The sequence below is a fragment of the Aphelocoma coerulescens genome, chromosome 2, assembly GCF_041296385.1.
Source record: "Aphelocoma coerulescens isolate FSJ_1873_10779 chromosome 2, UR_Acoe_1.0, whole genome shotgun sequence".
Taxonomy (NCBI): Eukaryota; Metazoa; Chordata; class Aves; order Passeriformes; family Corvidae; genus Aphelocoma; species Aphelocoma coerulescens.
In genome coordinates this window covers 43,517,837-43,542,207 of record NC_091015.1, presented here as the reverse complement: position 1 = coordinate 43,542,207, position 24,371 = coordinate 43,517,837, and the positions used below count along the sequence as shown (strand labels likewise).

Genomic DNA, 24,371 nt, shown 5'->3' with positions numbered 1-24,371 from the left:
ACCCTCTTTTTTCTCCTGTCACAACATGCACCAACTGCTGCCTGCACTCACGGCTAATCTTGGCTTTCTCTCATGCTATGCAGATGTCTGTCCTGTTCATAGGGTCTGAATCATTTAATCTTTTCCTCTAAGCTGGTGTATCTTACCTTTAAACTACCTCTAATATCTCCAGTCTTGAACACCCTCCCCCGGCCACACACACACACCACTGCCATTTCATTTCACTAATGACTTTGTATTTCTGCAGGTAGAACTCATACAGCTTGTTAAATCTTGGCCTGAGAAGTTCAGGTTCAAGCACATTAAGCAACAATGTAATATCCCAATCTCTGTAATAAACCTCATCCATAAAAGGATATGTGGCAATCTGCAGAGCTCAGAGCACTGAAAAGCCTTGGAGCTCCTTATAAAGTAAGAAATTACAAATGTCTAGTAAATTAGGCAGCAAAACAAGTTGTTGCTTCACTCCATTTTCTAAATAAAATTTGAGCAGCCCCATCACCATTAGCAGACATTTACAAGCAGCCTGAGGGGCTTGTATCTAACAAGACATGCATGCAAGAAGAAACAATACAGAGATCAGGCTTTAACTCCACCAAACAGCAAAACCCAGCGATGCAGCAGGACATGAAGGTCTACCTGTGCTTGTCCGCCCGAGTGCAGCGGGGGGTGCGGTGAGGTCTGGTGGTGTGCCGGGTGTGCGTGAAGGTGCGAGTGGGAGTGGTGGTGGGGATGGTTCTGCTGGTGATGAGGCTGAGGATGAGGATGGTGCGCCGGATGCTGGTGCTGATGCGGGTATGAATGATGAGGTGGCAGTGTCTGGTGCTGATGAGGATGTGAGTGCATATGATGGTGTGGCGTCTGGTCCTGTCGCGAGCTCATCATTTCCATCATGTGGCCCATGGTGTTCATATTCCCATTCGACATGGCGGCAGGATGATGAGTCAGTGCTGCCTTCAATCTCTGGAACAGAACAGGGCAGAAAATTCAACATTCATACATGGTGATCTGACCAGTCAGAAATGCTGTTGCAGAAATGGTGCCTTGTCTTGTGTTTTGAGATTTATCTAGTTTTTCTCTTGCTGCCCCCTTGATAAGAGGCATCTTATTTCAGTTTGAGAAAGAACATATTCTTGGGCTGTTATCTAGTTTTCCACTGCAAATATTTGAAGATATATACATCTGAATTGAAATCTTACAGTTACACATTTCCTACTGTGCTTCTGAGGAAAAATGACTCTCTCTTTGGCCAGCTCAGTAGGATTAGCTTCATCAAGCTTGTAGTCTTGCAACTTTTAGAAATGGAAATCTGATTAAAATAAAAATGCAACAAAGTGCCCGTCTTGTTTTTACTTCAGATATTATTTGAAAGACTCACTGGAAAATATATTGCATTGACGTGTTTTTCAAATTCAGGTATACTTGTACCCAACCTGTTCTTTCATTAGAAAGACGGAAAAATAACGAGGGTGGCCTCAACCTGATCCTCCTTCTTTGCTGAAAAGTTCAAGCGTGTGTTGTCCTGTTATCACATGCTAACCTCTCTTTGTTTTGTACTCCACATGTCACTGGATTGAGCTCTGGAATCTGACCAGGGCAAAACTTTCCTTAGTATCAATGGGATTTGATTTTTTACCTGAACACAAACAACTAAAGGCCAGTGGGAAAGGTTGAAACATTCTGGACTGCAGCATAGGGCCTTTGTGTACAAAGGATATTGTGGAAATACAGAGTAAAAAAGTTCCCTTTCAGCACAGTTATTGGGTCATCCCAGAGCCATGAGCTGTACTGGCATACAGACACCTTGCTGGTGTCATCTGACCCTTGGACTACTGAAATCACTGGCATCCTACAAGAGTGTGCCAAAGGCAGAGCCTCACAGATGCCGGATAGGAGAAGGGTTTCTTCCAAACCCATAGAAACCTCCTTCATATCCATGGTTCTGCATCTTCCTCAACATGGAACATTATCTACAGCAGCCACTCTGCTCTATAAAGACCTCTTTAACTCGTTGTATTTTCAAGGAAGTCAACTGATTTACTCTCACTAATGCAAGTAATTAGCAGAATATGGTAAGATAAAAAAGAAAGGAAGGAGGAGCATGGTATCACTTGATGCCAGATCAGCACGATTTGAATAACCCATCAGCTACCTCATAATTCATTATCCAGCCAGAGGATAGAACGAATAGCAGAGAGCTCATCAGTAAGAGATGTCACCATAAGACAGTCAGTAGAAAAATGCAGTGGTAAGAGGCACAGAGTTGAGCCTTTCCCCATAGCAATATCTATCTGTGGGTCACAGATGATTGTCAGGAGATCCTACAAGCCAATATGACTAAAAACTGCCAGCAGAGGAAAAATGACCAGGCTGAACTGCATTTGGTTCTCTCTTTAAAGCAAAAAGAGTGACTGCCAGGACACTCAGAACCTATAGATGGGGATTTCAGTCTATTTTATATTGAAATAACATCTGTCTGTTGCAACACTGCAAGGCCACAGGTAAAGGCTTCTATGTTCCAAGACATTACTGTACTGTGTTTGTACAACTGTGAGTGAGAAAGAAACAAATTCTTAATGGAAAAAAAAATAAAAGAAAAATAGAGGAAAGAAAAGAAGGTTGTGGAAAGCAAAAAGAAGTAGCATTCAATTAAAAGTGTCATCCTCAAGTTTTTGTATCCATGAGCTTTTTCAGACTTCATGAAGGTCATTCTACTGAGACACTCTAATAGATCTATTAATCTAAATTTGGTGACTTCTTTCACTAATGATCAATTGTCTGACCAAGACTTAATAAAAAATATATATATTTTTGCAAAACACATCAGTTGCAAGAACGAAGTCTGAACTGATGACTTTTAAGAAGTTTCCTTAAGAAAGTCTATCAAATCATAACTAAGTGGCATGTGTCCCATCCTGACGATCTTCTCAAAAATAGAGATCAAGGTGATTGTGCCAGTGAGGTTAAGTACCTCTTTCCCTACCTCTAAAGTCAAAACAGAGGTCAATCTAATATCAATAGCAGTAACCCATCCTGGGCATCAAATGGAGGACTGGAACAGCTGCTGTCCTTAATGTTTCTGAATTCAAGTGCTACCATGGTTACTGCAAGCAGCTCCTCACAATGCTCAGAATAATTGGTGTTACCCAGGAGTGTATTAGGAAAAATACAGGCAGAAACACATTAATAAGCCAAGTCTTTGTGTCATGTTTCTTCAAAACTCACTAAGACCTTTCTCATGGAGCTGAGCCACCATGTACGTCTAAGACAAAGCACCAACAAAAGCTGTTGTCACTTTGTTTTCTGAATCTAAATGCAAAATAACCAAGCTCTCATTAGCCAGCAGTTTTGTGTGATGAATACCTTACAAAATCTACCATGTCTGTATTTGTCAAAGATCTCTGAAACTGAACTACAGTATGTCTTCTAAACTGCAGACTTTCAAAGCAAAAAAAAAAGGAGGGAAAATCTTAATCTGCGAATAAACATTTTTTTTCAGCTGTAAAAACTGAGGCTTACTAGTGTGGAACAACTTCAAGGAGAATAAATTATTTTGTTTTCTTTCCATAGCCCTTCTACCACATCCATTTATTTGAGATAGCAAATCAAGAGAGACAGTGAGAGGTCTGACATGCAGCTGGTTTCAGTCAATAGGGGTCATTTCCATTTGGTCTGTGTATTTTACAAGCTCCTTGTTCACTGTTCCCAATGGGAGGGTGGGCCAGCTGCCCTGGATCCCAGTCCTGGTAAGAAACCAGCTCTCTACATCATCCTGTCCCAGGGCAGCAACAGCCATCGCCTCCCTTTAACTTCATGCTTAGATCAGCTCCACAGCAGCGAGAGTCCTGTCCATGTCCACATCTGGAGCAGCCTAAATCTTCCAATAACCAGTCACTGCTGCCCATCAGAAACATTCAGGGAATGACAAACGTTTTTTTTCATTTGGTCTTCAGTGAGATCAATTGTTTTCGATGTTTTAGTTAGAGCAGAAGGAGGGAAAATCACCAGAACTTGGTAAACTCTTTGCACTGGGTATGAGTAGCACTCGAAGGGCAGGCTGCAGTTTTGTTATTGTTTCTTTTATGTGTGCTAATTGCAAGCAGCTGTTTTAGTTTAGTGTCAAATAAAATCCAATGGCATAAAAGTTGAGCTTGCTGGACTGACGACACCACCAAATCCCCTCTAGAATGAAGTGGTAACCCAGGATCCAATTCTGCGGCCGTTCAGTTTTTTCAGGAATTGTGTGGCTGACTCCACCAGAGCCCACTGGGACCTGGGAGTTTGCAAATTGGGGTTGAAACAGAAGACTTTCTACTCAGACCTGTCTTCACCTAAACCTGAAATATCTGCTAGCCTCATACCAGTGATTTTTAGGGCACAATCCCTTTTTTCTCCCTTTTATAAGTCAATTTAAATAAAAAATCCCCACCAACCTCAAGCCAAGAGGAAATGCAGGTGCTCACCTTTCCTGACTTTTGGCCCTTACTGCTTATTTTTATTATTTTATCAAAGTAACACAGTGACCAACATCAGTTATAGCTGATTTCCTGGCAGTCATGACATTTCAATAAATGACTGTGAGTGACACAGACAGCAAGAGAAATCTTTCATGGAGAACAGCCTGCTTGGCCTCTGATCAAGTGAATAAATAAAATTTTGATCCTACAGGAAGTCAGAAGCACATATACCGTCATCTTTGATGCTGAGGAGGAAATAGAGGATATTGGTGCTTCACATTGTGTTCCCTGTACAGAACAGGGAACTATTCCTTGTGGCAATGTCCCTAACTGTCACATTTACTCTGAAGCTACCCCACTGAATGCCATATGATGGCAACACCTCAAAGAAGTTATCATTGTACCTGGAGTACTGGGGGTTTTTGGAAACAAGAGAGTTTTCACAGTGCTTCCCCCATCTAAAGACTGGCATCATGGTACAGTGAATTGCTTGATGCTTTTATCAACATAGATCATAACTTATACACTGAACATCTTTGGACAAACCCTAAGTCTGCCAAAAATGGCCTTCAAGCATTTGAGATCCTGAATGAAAAACAGTGTCAGCTTCCCTAACACTTCTGCTATTCTGGATCTTGCTGCTTTCTAATTTTCCTCTATTGTGATGTGTATTTCAAAGTTGCCTTCATTTTTGCCCTTTCTTTCTCAAAAATTGTTAGTGAAAAACAGACAGTACTTTTTTCAGTTTGTTAAAACAAGAAAACAAACAAACAACCAAACCAAACCTGTCATTTGGAGGTTGCTTTTCCCACATTTAAAAATGCAAATAATTTTGCGGGTTTCATATGCATATTAATACTTAAAATACTTAATAAATATTTTTAATACTTATATAATGCTATATTTAAAACAGGATATACATCTTATATGCCAAAATCTGTGTATGACTATAAAATACAACTTTCTCCCCTTCATCTCTCAATGGACAAGAGACAACATTCTTCAATTTTACAGGTGCTCTGTGCTTGCATCAAAAAATAAGCTATTATAACACCCAGCTGAATTTTAGGTTGGGACAGACATGGAATGATGAATAGGATTGAATTGTTCCAAATAAGTATGCATTGCTGCACTCAGAAAAAAAGCTCTCTTCCCTTCTGGTCGGCATGCCCAAATCCCACTAAACTAGAAAGAGACAAGACCAGCTGCAGTATCTAGTTAATGTCTGGTATATTCTTATCAGGAGATTATATCAGACCCCTGTAGGCACATGAAATATGATCTCAAAGATACTTTTTTGCACTAGTGACTGTGATTCTAGTCCCTATTATACAAGGTTTTAATAAAAGTTCCCCACAGGGGACAGAAAACTCTAGAGAAGGGTGGGAAATCAGAAAGAATTGCAGACATCAAGCACTGCCACACATCTGCAATTCGGTAGCAACCTCAGGGTAATGAGCTTGTTTAGCCAAATTTCATGGCAAGCATACCATTGACTTCGGTGTCAGTAATACTGTTTTCTCATCTGCAATAGTCAAGCTTTCCTTTTTACTCTAAGCATCATACCCAAAATGAATATACAGAGTAAAGCCAGTGACAGCTAAAGCTGTGAACAGAACTTCACCCAGTGGATTTCAGAGCATCACACGGAATTTTATCCTTTCCTTTAACTATGACCGCGACAAGAGAACTTAGCCTAAATGTCACCCAGGTCTTTTACAGCTGGCTGCTGACAAGCATTTCACAGTGTAAATAACAGAAACCACTCTTCGTAAATGTTCCACTCACATTCATAAAAGTAAATTGGAAGCGATTCATCTCCACTCAATAAGTGCTCACTTGTGCTCCACTCAAGAACTGCAGATACTTGCGAGCACATTCCAGAGACTGGCAATTAGAAAGTCTCTGCTGCCACATTAAATGCTTTCTCCTACATTTCTTGTGCAGTAAAATACAGTTCTGCCTATTGGCGGAAGGAGGAGTAAGATGTGTGCAAAGGACATAAAATCCAGAACTGAAGTGACACATTACACTAATGTAAAGAGAAAGTGGGATACATTTAATTCACAACTTGCCAGTAACAAGTGCCAAATTGCTAATCTTCTAATTATTCTCAGGCTGTTTGGCAAATCTGAATTATACTTTTCCCTCCTTTTGTGCTTTCTTCCCTACTTAGTCAGCTTTTGTAACAACATGAACAATGGATCGTCATCCAGCCTTCAATGCAGCTCAGCCTCTAATAAAAACAACGAATTTTCTCCCTTGTGTTTCCAAATGCAAACTGAATTAAACTTCAGCAGAAAGCAGCAAGAATCAAGTGCAAACAATCAAAGCAGCGACAAAACTAATAGACGTCACTCTGCTCAAGGACAGGTCAGCTGCAAGAGCTGCTTCAGTGTCCCTGAGCTCGGGGCACAGAGGAGCTCTGAGCAGCCACGCTGGCCGCTGACATCAGTCCCAGTGACGGATGACTCTCCGCATGACTGCCAGTTTTATGCAATCCAATGCAGGTCGAAGCCAGGGTGGTCCAAGGGTATTCTGTTGGAACTGCCATCTTCTGGTAATGGCATTTCATTGAGAACAGCCACGGCTCCAGGGACAGCAGAAAACATAAGTGAGTTTACATCCCAGCTCCACCCAGCAATTTCCTTCTGCTCATCTCAAAACACCTTGCAAAAGAGATAAGTACCAATATCCTTGTGCAAGGATTTGAAGATGACTAAATTCTCTGTTCCTATTCTACACGCATTTTTAATGAACAAGTAAATTTTAATCAAGACAGAAAATACACTGGAAGGATGGTTTATATTTCTCACTATATACTATTTCTTGCATGAATCATTTCTCACATCAGTATTAAACAACTGGATTTGATTTGTACAGTAATCAGGAAATGTAAAGTTCAAAAAATCAAACCCCTAATTCCCACCAAGTCTAAGTCAATCCCTCCATGTGTATCCATGGCAAGGGATATTTAATTATGTAATCACACAAAAGGCAGCAAAGTGATTTATTACTAGCAAATGGTGTCATGTAGTTTCAACATACAATACCAATGGAAGGATCCAAAAAACACAACCAACTTCTGACTGATTTCCCCACTGTGTGCCAGAGTCCAAAAGACAAGCTGCTACTTAGCTGCTACCTACCCCTGGAGAGGCCAGTTTCTGACAGCAAAACGCCTGACACTTGGGGATTAATTACCTGTGCCTGTGTGCTGGTTTTGTCTGGGACACACTTAATTTTCTTCATAGTAGCCGGTATGGGGCTGTGTTTTAGATATGTGCTGAACATGGTGTTATAACGCAATGCAACATTTTTGTTATTTCTGAGCAGGGCTTGCACAGCAGCAAGGCCTTTTCTGCTTCTTTCACTGCCCCACCAGCTGGCAGGATGGGAGTGCACAGGAAGTTGGGAGGGGACACAGCTGGGACAGCTGATCCCAACTGACCAAAGGGATGTTCCATACCATCTGATGTCCTGCTCAGTATATAAAGTGAGGGGGAGTAGAAGGAAGAGGGATATGCTCAGAGTGATGACATTTGTCTTCCCAAGTCACCATTACGTGTGATGGGGCCCTGCTCTCCTGGAGATGGCTGAACACCTGCCTGCGCATGGAAATAATTCATTCCTTGTTTTGCTTTGCTTCTGTGTGACTTTTGCTTCACCTATTAAACTGTCTGAATGCCAGTTCATGAATTTTCTCACCTCTATCCTTCTGAATCAATCCCCCATTCCACCAAGGGAAAGGGAGCTAGCAGCTTTGTGGGGCTGAGTTGCAAGCTGTCAGTAGGCAGGCACATACCAATTCTAGTTCTCCATATAGTCAGTCTTTTGCTTACTTAGTCCTCCAGGTTAATCTATGGGCTATTCCCATGCATGCTACGCTGTCACCTGTGGAAAACACAGAAAAAACAGGTGGCAATAAAATCGCTCAGTGTTAATCACACTCTGTAAGACCCTATGAAAACTTGGGCTTAAGGGAACCTGAGTCTGTACTGCCCATTTTCCAGATCTTTTCTCTTAGATCCATTTTAAAGCTCATTCCCAAGCTGAGGGACCACAGACTCTTTTTTCACATTGGACATAAAGCACTTTTAGAGAAGTACGTGGCAGAGGGGTTGAAGCTCAGGTCTTCTTCGCTCCTGCAAGCAAATGCTTTAACTAAGTTTCTAAAATCATGTTTCCATGTTCCAGTACAATGCAAGTGGGAAGTACAGAAGCTTGTACAGTGCTTGCATTGCTATATCTATATATATATCTTGCCTGAGAACACAGGCACATTTATGATTGTACTAAATGAGAAAAGTGGGAATTGATTTCAGAGGAAGTTGGGGAATTTCCTATACCAGCCAGATAAAGAGCAAATCCTCAAATCAGAGCATTCTAACAATGCAAGGAACACTGGGTTTGCATATTTTAATCTCTACTCAGAGATCAGATGGGATTAGCACTGCAAAAATTTCTCCCTACAGAATACTGCTCTGAAGCCATGAGACCCCTTAATGTGTACTTCAGCTTTTTGATGACAATGCAAATTGCTTACTTGGCTTTTCCCTCTCATGAGCATAAAACACACACCAAGAACAGAAGAAGGGCAGGTTCAAAGTCTTTACCATTTCAGATTTCTGAACTTTCATCACCCACCTCTCACTAAGGCTGATTATGATTAAGTCCTTCATATTCAAAGAAAAATGCCATCCAAGTACATAACACTTGGGGTTTTATTTTTTTCCTTCACTGGTGTGATTTTTGAATACTCATTTTTCCTGGATTAAACCCAGCACATTTAAAGGGCTACTAGCAAGCCAGAAATAGGATACATGTGCGCTTAAAAGTCCTTTGATTTCATCCCAGATGTGCAGTGCACACACACAGAGCACAGAGGACACGATCTGGTCTGTAGATTTTGTTTCAAGATTATACCAACCAGACTCTGAAATGTAAAACTGAAGCCCTGACCACTTACAGCCATTAGAGATCCCAGGGCTCTCTGTGAAAGAGTATTGATGTTCATTAGCCCCTTGGCCTGACTGCAGAATTCACTGCAGGTAATTAGACATTGTCTCATTACCACATAATTTCAGGTGAAGTTATTTTTCTTCTTCGTTTCTAAAGGTAAGCAATTCCTGAAACATTTTTAAAGCATTCATGGATTTTTTTTTTCTGAAGAAATGACTAGAATATAAAGTACAGTACAGGGACATAAAAAATGAGAAAGTTTTTATGGGCTATTTCACTTTTTTTTAAAGCTTTATTTCTTCATCTAACTCCAAAGAATGAAGAGCATTTTAATTCAGCAGAGAGCTTTCAATTATCTAGCTATGAAAACATAATGCTTAGTGGCTTTTTATATACATGCACTCAGGTATAGCATGTGGTATGCAGATACCACAAAGAGTGTGGACAGGTTCATTTAGTGTCAATTTTCACTGTTATAAAATAAATATAATTTATGCCGAGAGTTATATGAATGGATATCATGAATATTCAGCATTGAACACATCAGTGTTGATACGTACTGTCCTATTACACCCCCATATAAGGTCTCTTATGCCCCTCCAGCTTCCCCAATGTTGTCCTCGACTCCATCCCTTAGGCTGCTGCCATACATCGTGCTCCCTTTGTTCTTCACCTGCAACTCCATCCCCCTTCACTCATAGACAGGTCAAGTTGCTGCCTTGTTTTTCACCACCTTGCACATATCAGCTGCTTTCAAACAGTGGTGTCTTGGGTCAGAGGCATTGAATTTCAAAGCCACTTGAGGCTTCAGGAACAGCAATCTCTCAACCCTCTACCAGATACCAGCTAGCTACCCTATCAATGCCACAAGGTTTTTTTAATTCACTTTAGGATAGCTACAGTGTGAAACAAGAGAGAAAAAGAATGAAGCCTTCAACTATTCTTTTTTTTATTGGAGTTGGTAATTTACACTAATGGGCTTTACTTTGTGTTTGAAAGGGCAAGGAATGCATCCCCACACACTCCCCATAGTTCAGTTGACAAGCAATGACTTAGTAAAATGCCATATATTAGCAGCTCACTCTCTTGCACGTGGCATGTTTACTCTTTGGCAGTACTACTTTTCAGAGCAATGTGGCAGAGCAAACCAAAACAACCACCTTCTCCAGGGAAGGGAAGGATGCTGCCTGCTTGGTAAGCCATTGACTCAACCTGTCATTTCTGCTCAGCTGGAGTTGGCTTTCCTATGGCATGTACCACAGGATGCAGAACAAATTTACACAGGTCAGGGGCCTGGCTAGACCCACAGTTGCAGTGGCTGTCACACGAGCAGGATTTCCTTTCCAGCACCAAGTGACAGGTACACCATATCCTGCCTTGCTTCATTGTGGACCCTTCCCTGTTCCTCCTGCCAGTGGAAAGAGGACATAAATAACCGTCTAAGGCCAAATTCGTGGAAGAGGTGGCCTGCCTGGGGACAGATAGGAGGAGGGTCCATGCAGCAACCTGCACCCTGAAGGAGGTAGAACACCATATGTTGGGTGAGCACCACCCTGGGAATGGGGGGATGCTAGGACCAGACACCTCCTCACCTACCTGAAGCAGTTTCCAGCATCCTGGGAAGAGACAATTCCTGCAAACCACTTATCTGTCTGTGCTCGCTGTCCTTCACAGCACGGATGAGTCTTCCGAAAAGCTCGACAGGGATCCAGTTGCTCCTGCTATTACCCTACCTTCCTTTTTAAAATGGTTCTTGTGTACTTCTACTGAGTGAGAGAGAAAGGCATAAATACCATCTTGTTTAACACATTTTCCTGTCTCCTCTCCCTGCCTTGCAGACAGCATTATACATCTTCCTGACACCACCATTGTCTGGTTCATTTGACATATGCACCAGAAAAAAAAAGTCATGTTCTGAACAAGAACATAACACTGTGATCTCATTCCCATCTCAGACTCCCCAGCACTTCCCATTTCTTGCTGTTTTAGAAAAAGAAGGGGTGGGAAGCTTTTCCAGCTTGCTTACTGGGAAACTTACAGAGGAGATGTGGTAATAGGAAACCAGACCAGCAAAGGCACACAAGCACTTACACAAGCATGCTGGAAATCAAGGTAATGCCATAGAAAGTTCAGCGATCTACATCCTACTTGAGAGCCTGCAGCAGCAAAATCTTTCTCATCTCCTGTTACTTAGGAATATTGAGGAACAGAGATATTTCCAAAAGGGAACACCACTTTGAGAGGCGATGGCAGGGACATTCTGACTGTATGATGAAAATCACTGACCCCTTCTGTCTAATAATTTTCCTCTCTTTCAAAACAAAAAATTCTCAGGTATTACTCATGTCTGTGACATTAAAGGTTATGATGAAGTTCCCCGTTTTGTCTGGCATGCCAGCAAGTCAATGCAAGGCTTCCTGATGCCTTGTCTCATAGAACCATAGAACTGTAGAACTATGTGTGTTGGAAGGGACCTTCAAAGATTGTCTAGTCCAGCCCCCTGCAATAAGTAGGGACATCTACCACTTCTCTGATTGTTTCACCATTCTCATCATAAAGAATCTTCTTCAAATCTTCCTTCTACCTAGTCTGAATCTACCCTTTTTTAGTTTAAAACCATTACTAGTTATCCTGTCACAACAGGCTCTGCTATAAAGTTTGTCCTGATCTTTCTTGTAGGCCTGTTTCAAGTACAGGAAGGCCACAATAAAGTTTGCCCAGAGCCTTCTCTTCTCCAGGCTGAACAGCCCCACCTCTCTCAGCCTGTCTTCATAGGAGAGGTGCTCCACCCCCCTCATCATCTTTGTGGCCTTTGTCTGGACTGACTCTAACAGGTCCATGTCTTTCCTTGTGCTGAGGAACTCAGAGGTCCATGCAGTGCTCCAGGTGGGATCTCATGAGAGTAGATAGAGGGACAGAATCTCATCTCTTGACTTGCTGGCCATGCTGCTTTGGATGCACCCCAGGATACAGTTGTGGCAAGCGTGCATTGCCAGGTCATGTTTAGTTTTTCATTCACCAGTACCCCCAAGGCCTTCTTGGCAGCTCTGCTGCCAATGCCTTCACCCCCCAGCCTGTACTGATACTGAGAGTTGCCCCAACCTTGCACTTGGCCTTGCACTTGGCCTTGTTGAACCTCATGAGGTTCCCATGAGCCCCCTTCTCGAGTGAGTCCAGTCCCTCTGCATGGCATCCCATCCCTCAGGTACTTCAACCACGCTACTCAGCCTTGTGCCATCTGCAAACTTGAAGGTGCACTCGACCCCTCTGTCTGTGTCACTGATGAAGATATTAAATTACATCCCTTCCTGGTTGATTGCAACCCTCATTGCCCCTCATGTGCAGCTTCTGTCTCAGCCACAGGAGGTCACAATTAAGAGATGGCTGTGTGCTGGCAGCTGAGACACAGGCAGTCTTGCCCCAAAAATGTACCTCTGTTCCTCTTTCCCAGTGAGCCACAGGAAAGTCTGATCTGCCTACAGCCGTAATAACCCATTAGCAGCCTGGCCAAATGAGTGAACCTCTCACTGCTACTTCTCTCTGGAGTTCTGCCAAAGGACAAAAAACCAGGGACAAGGAGCATTAAGGCAAACCAAATCGGGTGCTTGAGTGGACAGGGGAAGGGGAAACGGGGGAAGAAGAATTGGAGAGGAAATGTTGAGGCAGCTATTTTTTTCATTTTTTTTCCCTTGCAGTTAAAGCATTGACAGGTAATTTATCACACATTTTGATGGTGCTCCAGCTGGCAGGGAAAAGAGCTATCTGTTTATTAATTCAATTAGCCTGCTTATTTATCAGCGGAGGGCGAGAAGGTGCAGTCACAGGCCAAACTGTGCCAGTCTCAGACCGCCTGCTGTCGGGCTGAGAGGATGACTCGGAGTGGGAACATCCTGCGCCCACCACTCCGGCCGGTGTACTCATCACCGCATTATCTCAGGCCTTCTGAGGTACGAAAAGAAAAAAATAAAATAAAAAATCTAACAGCATGCATTAAGCACACCAGTGAATGTCCCAGGCAGGCTTACAACCAAAGCCTCAGAGCTTTGATGCCACTAGTTCCATGCCCTAAAAGTATTGGTTATGTCTGACATTCTGCCCGAACAGAATTCTTTACTTAATTAAAACAGTTGAATACACTTTGAATTTTGAGTTCAATGGGGATGGTGTTCAAACCAACACATTAACACAGCACACAGCTGCTGGAAGGGGTAGGAGAGGGCAAGGAGTGTGCTGCCCAGGTACTCACCAACGCTTGACATCTTTGAGAAAGGAACATTTGTGGAAGAGGAAGAAAACAGGGTTGGAGGGGGGAAAGGCTGGCTTTGGGATGGCAGAGAAGTGCCCTGAGCTAGGAGGGCTGGAACAGTGGTGAGGCCACTTCTTTGTTCTGCCTATCTAGGACTATGAGTTTTCTTTGCCACCTGTTAAAAAGTCTCAGAGTTCTGACTCTTGAAGCTCCAAATTCAGAAAATGTTGTGCAAAATATTGCTTAGAGCTATCTGAGCTGAAGTGTTTCTAAAAACACAAGATATGTGGAAAGTCCACAGTGCTGGAGTGCGATTTTCCTATAGCCAAAGAAACCCCCCAGCCCTAGAACCCGCAGACCATCATTTCTATGCGATCCCAGTGCTGTCATAAACAGTTTATTTTTCTCTCACTTCTCTAAGCCATCCCACTCCTTTTTCTGTCACACATAAACACAGTTGCAATGGACATGTACTGGCTTCCAGCTTGTATGTGTCTTCACAGAGGGCACATACAGCTTCCCATTTGTACAAGTTCATACAAGTAAGTCCTGCAATGCTTTGACTTAAAAATGAGACTGCTGACAAGGACAGAGATGTCTCCTTGAGATAAGGCTAGGACACACGTGCTCTCAAATGCTCTTTCATTACTCTTCTCATTTTTTTCCTGCACTACCAGATGTTTCAGGAAAACTGGCTTTTAATTTTTTTTTTCTTTAAGTTTCTTTAGACTTATTCTTCTGCCTTCTGAACTCTTGCAGGATATTTCAAGGCAGGACACCATATCTAATTAGGATGGCAGTGAACGTTTCTACTGCACATGAGCTCAAAGGACCCTCTAAATAAAAGGTTCTCTATAAATACATCTCCTCCACCCCTCAGTTTCACAGCCAAGTTTGCCTTTTACTTCTCCTGGCTGATGATTAGTTTAATATTCTGAACCAAGATCCTGCTTGACAGATGATTCCACTACCACTGATAGTTTAGACCACCTATCAACATTTTATAAATTCTTAATTTTCTCACTGCAGCCATATTGAACAGTTTCGTGCAAATGAGGCTTATAATTACCCAGATAAATCAGTCCAAAGCAGTATTTCTTAGGAACTTTCTCAATTTTCTCCCTGGAGGATGGGATCCCATCTGCTTTGCTGCATTCAGGCTAATTGAAGGGCACTGACTTTTCCAAATGGATTCATTAATTACTCTCGCCAGATTCTCTGAGGGGTTCCTCATTCAATGGGTGACACTTGTGCTGTGCTGTACTATCCCCCCATGTTTAGCAATGTAGCTCTGATTCTCAGCTATGAGCTAAAGCATTTGCAGATGCGTTGGCAGGAGTGGCTCTGGCCTTTAACTGTACAGTGTTACAAAACAAATGTAATTCTGCTTCTCCTTTTCTTCTAATTTAATATGCATTCAGAATCTATAAATACTGTAACCATGACTGTTTCAATATGTTTTACTCCTTGCCATCATAAACATAAACAACTATCCCAAAGAAAAAAAATAGAAGCTTACAGGTATTGCATTGCCAACAGCAGAAAAAGAAGAGAAATAAGCATTTGCTGTCATACTGCTGAAAATCTGGTATGTATAGCAGCATAATGTGAAATTAAACTATTAAATTTAAATACAAAGCTGTCCTATGTAATGCTGAGCCTTCATTGGTTTTATTTAGTACAGTAGCAGCAGGGGTTTTCAATAAACTCACATGTAATCATATTGCTCATTCAAATATCAGGCAGACACCAAAGGAAAATAAAGACCCATCTAGCAAAGACCTAATTTAGGAGAGGATTACCCCCACTTAGGTAATGGCCATCTTCAGACAGGAGCAGGCAGAAGGGAACCTGCTAGCACTCATGGAGTCTGGCTCTGCTGGAAGCTGTATCAGTGTTCCCCTGCCTGATAGCAGGCACAGTTTCACACTACTTAAAATATTTTATATATCCTAGTGCTGGGTTGGTTAATTCAGGTCTATGAGGCAACTGGCCTGGGAATTGGTGACACAATCTGCTGTGAGTGAACAACAAGCCTTCATGCTTTCCAGGAATCCCAAAGCGTTTTGTAAACATTGGACCCAACTGTGGAAGTTACCAGGCCCCTCTGCACAGGTCCATGCTGCTGCACCTCACACTGCTTTGAAGACGAAGGCAGTGTCACTAGATGTGGTGGGACACCCACTTTACAGATCACTGAACTAAAACTCTGAGATTGCCTCAATATCAGAGAAACTCTTAGTGGCAGAGACAGAATCACAGTCCAAGAGCAGACTTTCTTACAAACAGGCAACAGTACTGCTCCTTTTATCTCTTTCCTGCCAATGGTATTGCAAGGCTCCAGGATGCAAAAAGGGTCAATCTTCTTGTGCCTTACTGGAGGCAGTAACTTACATCTAGGAACAGACAATAGAAAAACTGTATATATATATATATACATATATATATATATATATATATATTAGCTTTAACTAGGTGGCTGCTTTGGGCAGTTAATACCATGCAAACAAAAATCCGATGATACAACTCATCTAACAAATCTGTGAATGTATAATACTTCTCATGTAATGTGTCAAAGATAATTATACAGATAAATAGATCATGTACCTAGGGTTGTAGGTAAGAACACAGGGGTGTATGTAGGGATGTACTTTGCTCTACAGTTTAATAACTAATTCCTCTTCTCTGACATCCTTTCCTTCTTAGCTCAGCAGTTGTGCTTCCCCAAAGCTTTGACCAAGATGGACTCAATAAGGAGCTTTTTATATGGCACAGAAAAGTTCTCTCTGACAGCTCTTCCCTCTGATTCACAGCTTATCTCTTCTACATGAGGTACCCCTGCTCACTCAGCAGCTAATAAATTCACTCCTTCACTGGCCAGTACAGCAAAGCAATACACCTTCAAAGAGAAAGTCTGAAGCAACTCTGTCACCACCTGGCAGGACACTTACTCTAAATTTGGGTGGCTGGCTATCTGATTTTTTTTAATCTCGTTTTGTTTGTCTCTCATCTATTCCTGGTTTATAAATAATTATTCAGTGGTCAAAAAGCAATTCCTAAATTGTTCACAAAAAACAAAGCTAACCAAGGAGGCCATATCTTTCGCTATTTATTTCATTTTTTTCTGCATGGCCAGTGCTGACAGACCAAATGCAGCTAACAGGCAGGCAGGTGGGTAGGCAGGCAGCCCCCTTCCCCTGCTCTCCCCTGCCAGCTGGATGGTGGCTGCAGGGCAGTTACACTGTTCCATGTCATCTGAGAACCTGGACACATCAGTCCATGCGAGTCCATGCCAGCACTGCCAGCTAACTTCTCATCTGGTTGTGTTTGAGTTCTCAGAAGGCAGCCAGAGATATTTTTATTTAGGTTTATACATTTTATCGTCTTTATGACAATGAAAATATATAGCTGGAGTACTCCAGGTCCAAGGGAACCTGGGTGCCCAGGACCTATGAATCATAAGGAACATTTTTCAGCAAAAAGGACACAGTGTGTTTTGCAATGTACGAAATCAGTCTAGACATTACCAAGTTTTAAAAAACAATGTTGAAAGCAGCCCACTAAAATTTTTCTGAATTATTTAAAAAAAAAATTCAAAACCATCTCCACATGCTCAAATGAACTTGATGACCAGCCCAAGACAGTGAGCTTGTCTCAGCCCTAACTGTGGCACTGCTACACCATTTTAATCTGGAGCTGAGGAATATGACATAGTATATACACCAGTGAATTGTAAAGTAGTTAATTTTCTGTGCAGCTGACAGAAGTGATTGATTGGCTTTACTCCTTACAAATGCCTCACCACCTCTCTTCTCCCTCTGCTCTCCTCCCTCCCTGCTTCCAGCAATGCCTACAACCATAACATCAATCAAGTCACATACACTGTTTTGCAAAGAGCTTCACAGGATAGCAAGCAGGGCTTCATGTTTGCCCTGCATTTCAGTATTACAGACAGTTTGGCCCTGCACAGTTCTGAATCAGACCATAGTGTTATTTCTTATCACAAGCCCTTTTCTGTTGCTGCTGCTTGAAGAACTATTGCTGTTTTATTTCTCATTACATTTGAGGTGGAAGGGAAAATGTAATGGGATATAGTAGCAGTTATAACTGCCCACAAGTTGTTTTAAATTTTTCCCAGTTCTTTCCCATCAATTTTATCAGCAATTTTTCCCATTAAAAAAGCATTCTGAAATATTTTAGTAAGATTAAGGGACAACCTCACTCACCTAGTACTTTCATTTTTTTGAAGGAGGGTCCTACATAATTTCACCAGTCGTCAAAGTCCATACTTTGAGAAGGATATTTTTTCCACTATCTTCTTCTGACTGAAAACCATGGAGGCACAGATGAATGTGTTTTCCTGACCTTAAAATCACTATATTTTAAGTAAGAAGTGATGCGATTGAGAGCAATATGCCTCTAACAGGATTTCCCCACAAAAGGAAATGATTATTTATTTTGCAAGTATTTCATAAACTGGTAAATGCTTGGGTGGACCAAATAATGTCCGCTTAAACCAGATACATACTAATTTAAACTAGGATTAGACGAATCTCAGCAGCTACTTACAGAACTTATTATTATTATTATTATTATTATTATTATTATTATTATTATCATTCATGTTGATTTAAAAATAAAACTCATCTATACTAGACATATTGTGATTTATTTTTCTTTGGTCTCTTCCTCCTTTTGATTCTGGGGGTTTAAATGACTGGAAAATAAGTAAGAGTATACTTTGAAGTAACAAAATCTTCACCCACAACGTCAAACTGCGCAGCCACTTTCACAGCCTGTCTGCAGTGCAACATCTGACATGAGTCCTACTTTCTTCAGGATTTGTTTCTCTCACACTGTGGCAAAATAGGATGAATTAAATATACCACAGCAGAGATACTGGAAGAATTCACTTCACGTATGCAGTTGTTGCCGTGGGACAGCTGAGTAAACAGCTTGCAAAAGTCTGTTTGAAGACTGCCAGCTAGTTACACCCATAATTTGATCTCTATTAACAAAAACAACTCAAACTGTCGCAATGCCCCAAGTTGATTACTGAGCATCTAAATTACACAGTGTTGCTTGAGTAACCCTCTGCAGCAGCAGGGGCTGTGTTTTGATACCCATTCAATGCTTCCCACCTTGCTGAGTAGCAGAATATCCACCAAAACCAGCAAATGCATAGGAAAAGCCACAGAGAGGTTTTGGCAATATTATCCCACGCCTGACAGAAAAATAGTTGTGTAATACTGTTCAACTCAGTGAGTCAGAATAACAAGTCTTGTAAATATGTCCTTCTGAGCTGGATATAGAACAATCCAGGGAGTGAGAGTGATCTGGGGAGGGGGAAAATCTGGAGTAACTGTTTTTGCAAATAATGCCACGGTCATGTTCAAATAGCCAGTGTTTCTGACTGATGTTCAACATCACATCGTCAACAAAGATACCTGCACTGACTTACTAAACTTCAAAGTGATGTGCTGACAAAAAACGTGACTGCTTGTGCTGTGACAGCAGAATTAGAATGGAAAATAACAGCTTGCTGGTGGCCCTCCTTCTGGAAATCTGGCAGTCCTCACTGAGACTATCCAAGTGAGTTATTGCACACTAACATGAGAGTCAAGCCATTCAAAAAAGCTTGTATGAGGACTCCATGGATTCACAGCATACTTCAAAGTTAGGCCTGTTGATTCTGTTTGACTAAAATACACTTCACTAATGCAACAACACACTAAATTATAGAAATACAAATTTAGACTGAGGAAACCCAAATTTTTGTTTGTGGAAATAATATGATGCCTATTGTGCAACACAGCAAATGATACATGTACTGCAATACTTTTAGGCATGTTATTACATTTAAGCCCATGTTGTGTTAGAATACATTGACATTCACTACTGTCCTTCATAACACATAAAAAACTCTGGAACTGGAAATATCACACGAGCCATATGTTGGGAATCCCCGTTTTCAGTAATGGTGAACACAGCAATAGCACAAGCAATCTGTGCCTCAGCAAAATCCAAATGACCATTACTCTCAATATTTGTAGCAATTTCCAGTTCTTTTGATGAATTGCCATTATAAAAATACGTATTTTTAATCATACTGAGTTTGATGAAGTTTTTAACTGCAAAAGGCCTGGCAAGACAGATGAAGACTTCAGACAGAGATTTAAAAATTATGCATTCAAAGAAACATGCTCCCTCCTGTTCAAATTTTTCTTTCAACATTGTCTTAACATATTAAGAAATCTTAGCCCATTAAACAGAAATTGTGCAATAATTTTAGAGATTAATGGCAGAGTGGGAGAAGACAATGACTTTTCTCTGAGAAATTATCTGGAGGCACTTTGCCTCCGGTCTCCAATTAAAAAGAAACCACAGAACACCTTTTATCTTCCTCTATTTCAATTTCTTCCTCAAAATACTGTGCTAAAGCAGTATCCTGAAAAAAACCTAACAACCCCCCCTAGATAACATGAGCAATCTGGGTAAGAGGCTTTACAAAGTACACAGAGTTTGAGCATGATTGTGCTTAGTTCACAAAAGCTATGCCTGTGTGCCTTACTCTGAATTCTATAGACTATATGCAAGAGGTGTGGCAAACTGAACAGAATTATGCATGCCCCCTGGTGTATCACTGCCACCAAAGCCAACTTTTCCAGCTAGGTTATGGTTCCTCAATACAGATGATCGACACAAGCCCAGTACAAAGTGCCAGCAAGCATCCCAGAAATTCCACTGTTCATACTAGTGGTGTGACACAGAGTTTATACACATTTCGCAGGTCACCTTGCACATTGTTCTGATGTGGTTTTGCATTAGCATTAGAAGGACAGTGAGCTAGGATATGAGATTGCAAATGATGATAGTGGCATTTAGGACGGTGAAGGAGAATGCTTTGTTGAATTTGTGTCGTCAGTGATTGCACACAGATTGCAGAGGAGAATTGCTGCCTGTTTGTCTGACAGTAGTTGAAGTGAGTCTTTCCCTTCATGCTGGACCACATTTGTGCACATTGTGTGTGTCTTTTTTATTGTACTTACTCTCATTTTTCCCCTTGTAAAACCCTCCTGTGCACCCCTGTTCAGGCCCTCACAGGTCCTGGGCACAGCTGCCACCACCTCAGCATCTCACTCGGCAGCTGCTGCAAAGCAGTTCAAGGTCACTAGGTGGACAGCGAACTGCAAGCACAGTGTGTTATTGCTACCATGGCATTTCAAGTGGAAATATCTGCGAGGTTCTTCACAAACCCAGAATTTCCATAAGGTTCCCTTCCAAGTGAGTATAGAGTATACGGATGGAGAATGAAAACAACGGGGGCGCTTGGTAACGTTTATAGTTGTGAAGGCAGCAGCTGAGTGAGAGCTCAAAGAGTTGGCACAGGATCTCCTCCTCCTCCAGCCTAGCAAGGAAAATACATTAAGGAACCGGGGGGAGAAGGCGGGGATCTAACACTGTGGAGGAGCTCAGTGCTTGAAGAGTTACAAGCATGCCGCCCATCAAGGGTAGGACTCTGCTGTTGGACACAGGGACTGCAGTGAGTGAAATCATTAACCAAAGTTACAAAATATGGAAAATAAGGCAGCAAAAAGCTGTGACCCACCCACTCAAACCCATATGTGAAAGTATAAATCAAACACTAACTGCCCAGCAAACTGGCAGTTGGCACTATAACATTACATGCAGTGCCAGCTAAAGGCTTCCTTCTATGTTTTGGGGTAACTTTGGTTTTTAAGGTCTTTGCCACAAAAGAAAAGACTTAAAAATACATGTATGCATTTTTACATACATGTAAAATACGTTACATACTTTTATGTAAAAATACGTGTACATATTTTTACTGAATTTAGAAGCGGAGAACAAGAATAAAGAAAATATAAGAAAGTATCAATGCTACTCTACATCTATTGGCACCCACCACTGGTTTCTTGTAAAACCCTGATGAAGAAACTAAAGGGAATTGTCTTCAACATCTCTGCCAAATCTGTCATTTCAACAGGAAGCACTTTCTGCCACGCAGTAATAAATGTTTGTTGCTGGCAAATTAACTTTTTTACCACCTCTAGTGTCGCACTACAACTGGCAGCAGACACCTTCACCAAACTTTAAAGACAGCCTTTTATAACATCTACATAGTGTCTTCTATTGTAACAGCACTAAACCAAAAAAAAAAAAACCAAGCAAACCTTTTAAGTCCGCTCTTCCCCATTCATTGGTGAGCTTTAATGAGATTCATGGTCCAAAAGGCAAGTTTTGTTCTGAATTTCCTACTGAATATATTGGCAAAACAACAGCTGTCGTACAGTGCTAAGGCTGTCTCCCACCCACCCCCTGCTTTGGCACAGCTTGCTTGGATGTGTTGATTCATCCCTAGAAGGGGAAAGCACTGGACCCACTGGCTGCAGCGCGTAGGAAGGAGGCGCGTCTGCCAGCAAATCTCTAGACTTTGATCACTCCTACTTATTTGCCTCTGTCTCCCTGCTGCACTCATTTTGCCTACAGTCATCCCACCTTGGCAAGGATGTTTGCAAAAGCTAATAAGCCAAGCATAGTCAAGCCCAGTTAGTATAGAGATGGGAAACCTCCAAGGAAAACCTAGCTACTGCAGGAAGATATCCAGCTGGCACGCTGCTTTCTCTTTTAGCAAAAAACAGTCACCCAGCATTGCGTGGTAGCTGAGGGATGGCAGAAATTCACTGGTGGAAAGCATTTTTTCCTATCTTCTTTCAAACAGAAGCCTGGGTCACTTATAGTAACTGAAAGGCCGTAAGAATTTACCTAGAATGGTCACATGGAAAGAGATACCCATGTGAAAATCTAATCTGGTTCATATTCTACCTCCTTAAAATTATAACTGCAAATCTAAAACATGCCTCCCCCTTTTCTGTTTGAAGTTATTGAGAGGATTTGATTCTCTCTCTGAGAAGCTACAACTTTGTACCTCAAAGCATATTAGTATAAGAAGTTATTAAAGCTTACTAAAGGCTTTGACATGAAATACAACATATCTAACTCTCTTTGCATCTCATGTGGTCATGTGCAACATCCCACCACCTGAGCAATGAAGACTGCATTTTACCTAATACCTAAGTATAAAAAGTAAATGCCAAATGCCTGTAGGGTAAAACACAGCATGTCCTGGAGCAGTGCTGTCTATAAGACATCGGAAGGTGGTCTGTGAAATGTGTGGAAACTCATGCACGTGTTGCTGTGCAGCTGGGAGGTCACTGTCTAAAGGCAGGGTTCTAGCTGGGAGTCAGTGCCCTATTTGTGTTAGTGTCTAATTAACATGATTGTAATTAGAGCAGCAAAATTATGATTTCAGAAAGTAATATTCAGTTTACAATAAGTGCTGCATAGCTCATCTATCACACCAGTGCCACCCCTGCCTTTCCTGCCCAATGTCTAAACAACAGTGGGATGCAAAATTATCTGTGGAGTTTGTTTGAAACAGCGAGATGCCCTCCCAGTTTTAAAGATGTGAAGGAACACTACTTTACAGAAACATTCTGGGATTGCTTTAGGAAAGGTGTGTGTTCCTGGTTCATACTTTCAGTATTAATATCTCCCATTTTATGGTATTTTTACCTCTGGGTTTCTGTTCTACCACCCACAGTCACTGTAATTTCCTATTACTTCAGCATCCGCCCACAGATTCTCTGAACAATATATTGGGCTCTTCAGGCACTATGACAATACTGATACATAATAATTACATTACTATACATTTGCATACCCATCCTACCTTCTCCAGCAACTTCTGAGCTGCGGCACGAACAAATATGAGCTTTACCAAAAGAGTCACATGGTGACCAACGAAGGATGCTACTTTGGTCCTGGTGGCACAGAGGGGATATATGGAAAAGCCTGGCACTGTTACCACTGCACCGATTTTCATTTCCATCAAAGTGGGAAACATTTCATTTTCAGCAAAGCATGATTCAGGAGCCCACTTTTGGATAGAAAGGAGTCTGTAATTTTGGGGGATTTCCCTAATCAAAACCATGGAACAGCTATGTTTCACCCAATTTGCTCAACATGATGTGAAAGTGTTTGTAATGGTAAGCAAAGCATTAAAAATACCAAGAAGATTAGGAAGGGGAAGACGTGAACAGCCTGGCAGGATGATGGCCTGACAGATGATGCTTAATCAGGACTGGATGAAGCAGTAAATTAACAAAACCTACCACTTCAACCAAAAGAAAACGTGTCCCAGGGATCAGAATCCAAAGTGGGAAGGAAAGAGGGTGACAGAGCAGGCAACCCTTCCCTGCAACTGCTCTGACAGCTTTTGTGCTGGGATACTGCAAATCTTAACACACAAGGTACCAAAGCCTCATTATTGAAAACATCACAGTTTGCTGAGTGTACTAGTGCATATTATGTTTATAGTAACTGAACATTCCGGAGGAATTCTCAAAAAAGTTGACTACAGGGGTTACAGATCTACTGTCAATAAACTTCCTATTTAATATGCCTTAGACAATCCATTCCCCTTCACTCTAATACAGAGAAATGCTAAATTTGGGAATTCGAATTATATTATTACTGTTGGTGTATAGTAACAGGGGAAAATACTGACTTTTACAGATCTCAGATTGCTAAAAATCTTTGAGTAATTAAAATTAATGTGGAAATTTCTGCTAGACTGCTTAAGAAATAAAGAAGTTCATTGCTAACACTTCTTACTCTGATGATAA

At 41.5% G+C, this 24,371-nt stretch overlaps 1 protein-coding gene across 3 annotated transcripts in view; it reads right to left on the bottom strand.

Annotated features, from left to right (window-relative positions):
* CREB5 (cAMP responsive element binding protein 5) overlaps positions 1–24,371 on the bottom strand; it is a 255,838-nt gene that overhangs the window by 11,131 nt on the left and 220,336 nt on the right. For all 3 annotated transcript variants that reach the window (XM_069007193.1, XM_069007195.1, XM_069007194.1), the window contains one exon: positions 640–963. In XM_069007193.1, coding sequence (XP_068863294.1) covers positions 640–963 — 324 coding nt within the window. The remainder of the gene's footprint in view (positions 1–639; positions 964–24,371) is intronic.